General features: G+C 48.8%; 1 protein-coding gene across 1 annotated transcript in view; it reads right to left on the bottom strand.

The window, feature by feature from the left end:
* Nucleotides 1-593: 593 nt before the first annotated feature.
* SLC5A1 (solute carrier family 5 member 1) overlaps nt 594-10577 on the bottom strand; it is a 77145-nt gene continuing 67161 nt past the window's right edge. The window contains exons 12-13 of the mRNA XM_075831719.1: nt 2928-3036; nt 594-1254 (exon numbers count right to left, since the gene is read on the bottom strand). Coding sequence (XP_075687834.1) covers nt 1046-1254; nt 2928-3036 — 318 coding nt within the window. The 3' untranslated portion in view covers nt 594-1045. The remainder of the gene's footprint in view (nt 1255-2927; nt 3037-10577) is intronic.

Below are 10577 nucleotides of genomic sequence, written 5' to 3'. Positions count from 1 at the left end.
TACATCCATACAGTTCTCAAATAATATCTCCATACAGTGCTCAAATAATACTGCCATACAGCACTCTAATATTACCATACAGTGACCAAATGATACATCCATACAGTTCTCAAATAATACCGCCATACAGTGCTCAAATAATACTACCATACAGTGACCTAATAATACCACCATACAGTGCTCAAATAATACTGCCATACAGTATTCGTGATGGGAGGGTGCCAAACTAAAACTTTGCTCCATGTGAAGAAAAGTGTAGCTACGCCTCTGCTCTGGTGACAGTCAATCTGTGTAAACAGGGAGACACGCTGCCCACATGAGGGGACGAGTAATCGGAGCAACAAGCACTCATCAGCATACTAGCTGCTTATGAAAAGAGCAAACGAGCGACGATCAACAAGCTGTCTCATTGATCAGTGCTCGTTTACACGGCCAACGTCGGGCCGTCACAATTTTCTCAATTTTCTCAATTCTCAAAATTCTCAATTTTATGCTCCAACATTTTTATTACTTAGTTTGTGTACGTAAATAAAAAGTCTTTGCACGGCATCATTTATATTTTTTTTTAATTTGAGTATAATTAAATCCTTCTGTGGAAATTATGCAACAACAAAACAAGAATCTAGAATTCGGTCTTAAAACATTTGTATTATTTATTAAAATACACAAAATATTTTAACCACAATGTAAGGGGCATAACTTTATCCATTATTTCCAACTGTTGAGAAATGTATAACTCAATGAGCAAAATATTGCAGTCATTCTGCACTACCCACGCATGACAGCTCAATGTAGTTCATGTAGTTCATTACCTGCACATGTCTTTACCCTGGTGCGTGATGTATAATTCTTGTAGGGCTGCGTGGGTAAGACATTACCCACAGGGTAGATTTTCCTAGTAAATCACTTTAGCATCCAATTTTCCTTTTTTACACGACCAAGTGGTTCTCATATGAACATAACACGTCACAGAACCAACCATCTAATCTTTGATCTATTGTGGAAGTGGATGGAACGAACAATATCTAATAATATCGCATCACATCTACGCAAAGTAGGCATGACAAAAAACAGCCACAGCCAGCAGGATGATGCCATTAATATTGACCACATTCTTCCAGAGAGGCAGTTCTGATGTGTCGGTCATCTTTGCTTCCATGGCCGCCTTCTCCTCTTCGCTAAGTTTTGGAGCTTTCGTGTCCTCAAAACCACAGAACCAGTTGTATGCCTTCCTACAGCAATTCTGTTTCTTGACTGCATCAAATAATATAAAAATAAGTGTTACATAGTTTGTAAAGAGATTTGTATCTGTTTCACACTTTTGTTATTTGCGGGGTTTTATTTTTGTGTACATAAGACATTTTAACAATAGGATTTCACTTTTGGAATTTATGTTACATTGTTATGTTGAAAAAAGTCAACCTTTCCCAGGTCGTTATTATTTTGTACTATTACCGTGGCCAAATTCTTTTTTTGGATGCAAGATTTGATTTTTATTTCTTTAAAAGTCCAAAATTGTGCTGATTCATTTCATATTATATCTTTATAAGTTCTGGAGCTATGTTTTTTCTTGATACAGAGCTCCAAATCTCCTGCTACCCTTCACACAGCCATATATTTAATGGGTTATTCCCATTAAAGGCACTTTTGTTTGCTTGGCTTATTGGTATCTCATATAGACTTTAATAGAGATAGCTGTGAACAAGCGCGCCACTTCTCCATTGAAGTGTATGGAGAATGTGGCGGTCAGGATTTAGTCAATGGGTGTCACCAGACCCCTGTTCTCCCAATAGGTGAGTGTCCCATAGGTGGGACCAACACCTTTTAGGCATTATGGCATATCCTGTGGATATGCCACAAATGGCAAAGATGGGTATACCTCTTTAATTTTATGACTGTGTGAAGGGTAGCAGGAGGCTTGGAACTCTGTACAAAAAAAATGAGCTTACCTATTAAGAATTGTTGTAAGATCAGTCATCACAGAATTTTGAAACTAATTTCATTTTCTATCAAATGATAGTTTAAAAAAAATAAAAATGTGTGTATTTAAAGAGGCTCTGTCACCAGATTTTGCAACCCCTATCTCCTATTGCAGCAGATCGGCGCTGCAATGTAGATAAGAGTAACGTTTTGTTTTTTTAAAAACGAGCATTTTTGGCCAAGGTATGACCATTTTTATATTTATGCAAATGAGGCTTTCTAAAGTACAACTGGGCGTGTTTAAAGTTAGAGTACAACTGGGCGTGTATTGTGTATGTACATCTGGGCATTTTTACTTCTTTTACTAGCTGGGCGATGAAGTTCCTGTGGGAGGAAGTGAGTGATGTCACAGCGTGATCTCGCGAGAACACGCTGTGTGTCTGTGCACTGCCAGAAGCTGGGTGGTAACGAAGAGAAGTGGATGATGCTGATTCGTCAGCATCATACACTTCCATTCACAACGCCCAGCTAGTAAAAGAAGTAAAAACGCCCAGATGTAACATACACAATACACGCCCAGTTGTACTTTAACTTTAAACACGCCCAGTTGTACTTTAGAAAGCCTCATTTGCATAAATATAAAAATGGTCATAACTTGGCCAAAAATGCTCGTTTTAAAAAAAACAAAAACGTTACTCTTATCTCCATTGCAGCGCCGATCTGCTGCAATAGGAGATAGGGGTTGTAAAATCTGGTGACAGAGCCTCTTTAAGTTATATCTTCAGTGCAGATTAGCAAATGAATGCAGTTTCCAGTCTTTGTAACTGGGTATAAAATTAGCAAATTATTTTATTATCTATTGTCAAAAACAATGAAAAACTGATGCCACAAAAAATCCCATTAAAATTAATGGGGACAGAAAATGTAGAAAAAAAGCAACATAAAATATATTCATGTATAATTTATATACTAAAAGGGAAGATATTATTTAGTCCTATATGTCTAACCTTCCTCGCATTCTTCATCTTGAAGCTCCTCTTCATTAACCCAGTCATTAGCATCCAGGTCTTCCCTCTCCTCTTTACTGTTTCTCAAGACCCAACACAATCGGTGAAGCTGCCAATATAAATGTTATCAAGTTATTTAGATCAGATAAAGCACATATAGGAGGAATTGACTAAGACTGGCATTTCATATGCCAGTCTTAAACAGAATCCTGATGGAGTAAAATGCGCTAAATTTATTAAGAGTTGCACGGCTCTCAATAAATTTGGCTCATCTTGGGTTGACCGTGCGCCACAAATTGGAATCTACATCAGCTACCAATGCATGGCATAAATTATAGTAAATTTGTTGGCCCGTGGGTGAACCGGCCACTGCCGTTAAGCTCCTCCTTACTTTTTACAGATTGCACTTTTTACGCTTGGAAATTGGCACAAATTACTTAATAAATCTCCCTCAATGTGTTATTACTTACAGTGATGTGAGATACAGCACTGCATTAACGCTGCGTCTCCTTTAAAGTTTCCCTTGAAAAGCAGCCCTCCATCCACCAGCTGCACAGGGAACTGCAGCGCGGTCTCATTGGCTTGTGCTGCATAGAAGGTGGCAGGTACTGCCGCTGTTCAGAAAAGAACAGTAAAGGGGATGCCGTGTTGAATCAGCGCTGTAGCCTATTCCTTCTCAGGATAAGTGGGAGTCCTGGTAGTCGGACCACAACCAATCAGAAAGTGTTGGCATAGTTTATCTATTTACCATTACTTACAGAGTGTCCGCAGCGGAATTCAACAGTGTGTAGGGACACACCCTATTAACAAGGGAAATGTAACAATCCATTGTCAATTTATTCATACATTTCCATGACCTTCCTAAGTAGAGTCGTGTGTTAATGAACCTTCCCTTACCCATCTTATCCCTCCACCCCCACCTTTAGGAAAGACACGTGACACCGATGTTGGATGTGAAATGGCCACAGCAGCCGTTTATTAATCTCACAGTTTTATCAAAACAATTTAAATCCGAAACATTCGGATAACTAGTTAGGAATCCACCAGAGAATTCCTCCTAATAATTCACATGACCCAACATGGGTCAGAATCGTACATAACAATTTAACGTTAACATTAACCCGAGCAGAGGAAGTCCTTGAAGCCCCTTCAGATGTTCCTTTTTAAGAACACACCGAATTAGCCATCTGCAAACCACCAATTACCTCCAGCCGTAAACCAGCTCGGAAGCACCGTTCACCTCTGCAGATGGCTCCAACCACTAGAAGTCCACTTCAAGGGGATAACACCCGATGAAGCCCTCAAGTGATATACCGACCACTAGAAGTCCACTTCAAGGGGATAACACCCGATGAAGCCCTCAAGTGATATACCGACCACTAGAAGTCCACTTCAAAGGGATAACACCCGATGAAGCCTTCAAGTGATATACCTTCTACCAGAAGACCACTTCAAAGGGATAACACCCGATGAAGTCTTCAACCATGTACCTTTTTTGGGGGACGCATACCCCCGATGCGACCCCCCCACCATTTTGTACTGACTGGCCTCAAGGACTCCCCCCGCCAGCTGCCATGACAACAGAACCTACTCCGGGAAAAAAGGAAAAACATGTTAAATAAGCACACAAAACAAAGACAACACTCATAAACGGACGTACATAAAGACCCACAGGGGTAACAAACAAAGGGCGGGAGGGTGGGAGCTTGTCTCTCCCTGTGTTACTCCTCCCGCTGCTTCCGGCTCAATGCCGCAAACAGCGGGAAGCTCAGCAACGGCCCCCTGACTCCTCCTTGTCCCTCCTCCACCTCCTCCTAACTCTCCCTCCAACTCTCCCTTACCTATTAACCCTTTCCCTACCAGTGAGGTCATGGAGGCTTCCCCTTAAGCCCTGCAGGCTGCGTCCAGCCTCTTCTTGACCTTCCTAAGTAGAGTCGTGTGTTAATGAACCTTCCCTTACCCATCTTATCCCTCCACCCCCACCTTTAGGAAAGACACGTGACACCGAGGTTGGATGTGAAATGGCCACAGCAGCCGTTTATTAATTTCACAGTTTTATCAAAACAATTTAAATCCGAAACATTCGGATAACTAGTTAGGAATCCACCAGAGAATTCCTCCTAATAATTCACATGACCCAACATGGGTCAGAATCGTACATAACAATTTAACGTTAACATTAACCCGAGCAGAGGAAGTCCTTGAAGCCCCTTCAGATGTTCCTTTTTAAGAACACACCGAATTAGCCATCTGCAAACCACCAATTACCTCCAGCCGTAAACCAGCTCGGAAGCACCGTTCACCTCTGCAGATGGCTCCAACCACTAGAAGTCCACTTCAAGGGGATAACACCCGATGAAGCCCTCAAGTGATATACCGACCACTAGAAGTCCACTTCAAGGGGATAACACCCGATGAAGCCCTCAAGTGATATACCGACCACTAGAAGTCCACTTCAAAGGGATAACACCCGATGAAGCCTTCAAGTGATATACCTTCTACCAGAAGACCACTTCAAAGGGATAACACCCGATGAAGTCTTCAACCATGTACCTTTTTTGGGGGACGCATACCCCCGATGCGACCCCCCCACCATTTTGTACTGACTGGCCTCAAGGACTCCCCCCGCCACAGCGAAACAGGCCTTGACCACCTTAAGCCTGTGAGTTCCGCCACACCACCACCGCCCTTTCTATTCCTTCTGCTATCGCCAAGCTCCAAAGATCAATGCCAACCTCGGTCAGATGAACCCCATCACCCCTCCAGAAGTTCCCCACTCCTGACTCCAAATCCCTGTGCCGCACACAAATGCCCCCGATTTTTGCTACGAAACGGGACACCGCCCGATTAACTTTAATGCGAGCCTTATTGACTCTTTCACTGACCTAGCCAACCGCCAATGTTTCCTCGGGACTATGTCCGACCACACTATCCCCAACTTGGGATAAGAAACCCACAAACCCAACATATCGTGTTTGATATCCCGCACCAACTCACGCAAGGGGCAGACTCCTAAGTCATCCCCACCCACGTGCAACACTAAGACCTCCGGAACCCTATCAAGCCGGGCCTATGTCTGGGATTCTGCCAACCCCCTGCTCCATGACATACCTCTAAATCCCAGCCAATGCACAACCGCATCCTGTCGCGGAATGCGCAACTGGCGACCGTCCGGGCACGTACGAATGACCCAGTGCACGTACGAATGACCCAGCAACCACACCAAACACGGAGGCGAATCTGAAATGGAAAACAATTATAACAAATGGAGCGGACATAGGACTTAACTCAGTTGGACTCCCAACGACCAATGCGCCGCACCCCTTCATCATCCAACCCCCAGCGCCCCGCTGCAGTTGCTGCGCCAAACCTGAAGGAATGAGATGAATATGAGCCCGCCGCGACACCAACCGCCGTCAGACATTCCTTAAATACATCTCCAAACTGAAACCTGGACAAAACGACCCGTCCACATGACGTAACAAAGGCAAATCTGGAGACCCCGCTTGCGGCTTAAAAAACCCCGCATGCACTCTACTGGGCACATAACCGACCCCGGGAGGGCGAACAAAACTATCAGCTTACCCTTCCCTACTTGGCTAAGCAAAGCAAACGACACAGGCCTTCTACTATCCGCCTCCACTCTACCTCGGCCCAACCCAAAAATTCCTTAGATACATCTTGAAAGCCTCGTAACTTAAAACCAAACGCCACCGCAGATATGAACCGGTTCACCTTTGCCACTGAAAACCCCGCCTCCCAGGCGTCCCCTAACCAGTACAAAAGTGCCACCAACCTGTCTCTATCCGTATTGACGTCACCCAACTCTCTTACCCACTCCTCCCACTGCCTCCAACAAGCAGAATAAGCACTCCACGTCGTGCGCGCCAAAGACCTTTGTACCAGTTGTTCTACGGGACCGAGACCAGATCCCAAAGATGTTCCGGACAAGCCAAACCGAGACGTTCCGCTCCCGGTGCCAATTGCCGAAACCGGTCCCACTGCGAGCGAGAAAGAGCATCAGCGATGCAATTCCGTACCCCCGGCACATGCACCGCCACCACCCACGCGTTCCACGACAAACATACCAACACTAAATGTCGCAACAATTGAACTACAGGAGGAGAGGACGCCGTGATGTTATTAATGGCCAGCACCACCCCCATGTTGTCGCAGTAAAAACGAACCTTCTTATCCCTGAGCCTGTCCCCCCAAATGGTTGCCGCCACCACGATGGGGAACAGCTCGAGCAGGGCCAGATTCCGCGTGAGTCCGCTGGACACCCAACTAGCCGGCCATTGACCTGCGCACCACGGACCTCCCCCGTAAGCTCCAAAACCGCCCGCCCCAGCCGCATCCGTAAAATTATTCAAATCACTCGTATCCTGCGCTGGGGCCATCCACAGCGAGCGACCATTGTACTGGCCCAAGAAGTCATCCCAAACCTGAAGATCAGCTCGGTGCTCCTCCTTGAGCCGCACAAAATGATGCGGTGCACGCACTCCCGCCGTTGCCGCTGCCAACCGTCTACCAAACACCCTCCCCATTGGCATAATCCGGCAGGCGAAATTCAACTTCCCCAGCAGCGACTGAAGCTCCCGCAGCGTCATTTTCTTCAGTCTACAAGCCCGCCGTACCTCCAGCCTCAAAGCACCCAGCTTATCCGCAGGGAGACGACACTCCATTGCCACCGAATCTATTTCAATTCCCAAAAAAAAATCGTCGCTACTGGGCCCTCCGTTTTTTCTGGCGCCAAAGGGATCCCAAAATCCCTTGCAACCTTCTGTAGTGCATAAAGCAAATTACCGCAAACCGGCGAACCCCCCGGGCCAACGCACAAGAAATCATCTAAGTAATGGATCAACGAGTCGACCCCGGATACTCCCCTCGCTACCCACTCCACGAAGCTACTAAACGCCTCGAAGTACGCACAAGAAAGGGAACACCCCATCGGAAGGCACCGATCCACATAAAAGGCCCCATTCCAAAAACAGCCCAACAGCCGTTGGCTTTCTGGATGAACTGGCAACAACCTGAACGCCGCCTCGATTTCGGTTTTTTCTAGCAGCGCGCCCGGACCCGCAGCCCGCACTAACCCCACCGCCTTATCGAATGAGGTATAGGCTACGAAGCACAACTCGTGATCTATCCCGTCGTTTACCGACGAACCCTTGGGATACGATAAGTGTTGAATTAAACGAAATTTTACGGGCTCGCGCTTAGGAACAATACCCAACGGGGACACCACTAAATCTTTTACTGGCGACTCAACAAAAGGCCCTGACATGCGACCCAACGAAACTTCTTTTAACAATTTGTCCGACACGACCTTGGCATGCGAGTAAGCCGATTTTAAATTCCTCCGCGTAACCGGAACCTCATAAGGAGGCGGGGGAATAACGAAACCAACACGAAAACCCTCGTAAAGCAACTTAGCCGCCGCCCTGTCCGGATACTCATTTAGATAAGGGGCCATCTTTTCCACCCTCACCGGTGACACCCCCTTGACCAGCCGCGGAGGACTGGTTCCCTGACCTCCTTTTCCGCATACATTTCGCCGCCCCGTGTGATGCACCATTACACTCCGAACACACGTGCTTGAACTTGCACGTGGCCCCGAACTTGCACTGGCCTTCATTAAATTGCCAGCAAAACCCTGCCTTTCCCCCGCCGCCTTGTCCAACCTGACTAGACTGGCCTCCTTGGCCGGCGCTCCCGGGAAAGGACTGCCTAACCGGAGCCGTAACCCGTAACCAGAGAGCAATATCCTTCTGGTCCCACCGAATCGCCGGCCGAACCGCTTTTCGCTGACGGAATTGCTCGTCGTATCGCAGCCACGCCTGGCCCCCATACGCCCTATGAGCCTCCCCAATAGCATCAAAATAACAAAACAACGCCGAACAATTTTCCGGCGCCTTTTCCCCTATCACACTGGCTAATATGGCGAACGCCTGCGACCAATTAACGAACGTCTGCGGGATAAGCCTATACCGCCGCCGTTCCTCCTCGTCCTTTTTACTCTCGTCCCGCTTGCCCTTATCCAAATTAAATTTAGCGAGCGGCAAGAGAGAAAAAATCTCTACATATTCGTCCTTCCAGATCCGCTCACGCACCTCCTGCTTTAAATGCGCCCCCAACGGACCTTCGAAACACACATACACCTCCCCACGAGCGCGATCATCAATACGCACCCGATCGCCATCGTTTTGCGCCTCGGTCTGTACCGACACCGCGACCGCCTCTCTAACCGCCGTTACGGGCCGCGCTTGTAACAATCCCCCTTCCCTGGGACCCTCCCCAACTACCGCCGGGGACACTTCCGTGACTACCGGCGCCACCGCCCTATCTAGGCGCCCGACCAGCTCTCTCAAGCAACCCACTAAGTCTGCCAAACCCGCGCCATCGCGCCCGCCCGCGCCACTACCGGCCACCGATGCGACGCTAGCAGCCCCCCCGCCGATACCCGACATAAAAATCGCTGGATATGACAATGATGGAGTTATACACTCACCGGGCTGCACAGGCGCTGTGTTCCCGTCAGCCGGACCATCCTGACCTCGACGATACACGTCCAGTTCACCTTCCTCCAGCTCTTCTCTCGCCGACGACTGTCCATCCAAACGACATCTTCGGAACGGGGATGAGGACGCGCTGACCGATGGGCCGGCAACCTGCCGCCCGACCGCCGGGACCCAGACTTCCGACCGGACCTGTTGCCTCGACGTCGCTGCAGATCTAGACGTCCGTCTCGCTGATCCTGAAGAAGCCTGCCCCCTGGCCGGAACATCACCAGGCGGGGCGGCCGTACCTTGTCCTCCGAATCTTCCATCCGATGGGGGAGGGGTGACAGGGAGCCCGGCCTGCGACTCCCTGCTTACCGCCGGACCCCGTCGCGGCTTGGGATTCCTGCCAGGACGCAGGGCCTGGGAAGGGGCGGTCCTCCCAGCTGCCTGGCCTGCAGCGTCCGAGATCGGGCTCCCTCTGCGACGCCGTGTCCGCGGGACTGCCTCAGGACTGAGGCGCTCTGGAGGTCGGGACCGCCGGGAGGGACGGGTCGACCCGGCCTGAGTCGCCGTCACCCCCGGCAACGCTCTCAGCCTGCTCCGAGCAGGAGCGGTTGTTGCCGACTCCCCCCCCGCCGCCATAGTAATGCTAGTAAGGGGGCCGGGGGAGGGGAGCCTGTCCCCTGCAACAGACCCCGAACGCCGGGCCTGGCGTGGCGAAACGGCGTCCGGGATCCTAGTTAATGCAGCCACGGTCTCCTCAAGCCATCCGGGACCGTGGTGCACATCAGCGGCACGCAGCCGCTCTAATAATACGGCCTCCGACATTGTTATAAGCGCGGGCAACGGGGAGCTTGTCTCTCCCTGTGTTACTCCTCCCGCTGCTTCCGGCTCAATGCCGCAAACAGCGGGAAGCTCAGCAACGGCCCCCTGACTCCTCCTTGTCCCTCCTCCACCTCCTCCTAACTCTCCCTCCAACTCTCCCTTACCTATTAACCCTTTCCCTACCAGTGAGGTCATGGAGGCTTCCCCTTAAGCCCTGCAGGCTGCGTCCAGCCTCTTCTGGAGAAATAACAGAAACGGCACAATGAGTTCTAACAAAAGATGCTCCAGAATTGTTATTTCATGGAGAATACAAGTATTTACT

The sequence above is a fragment of the Rhinoderma darwinii genome, chromosome 1 (genome assembly GCF_050947455.1).
Source record: "Rhinoderma darwinii isolate aRhiDar2 chromosome 1, aRhiDar2.hap1, whole genome shotgun sequence".
Lineage (NCBI taxonomy): Eukaryota > Metazoa > Chordata > Amphibia > Anura > Rhinodermatidae > Rhinoderma > Rhinoderma darwinii.
Note: the sequence above shows the minus strand (reverse complement) of the source record. Positions and strands in the feature narration are given on the sequence as shown.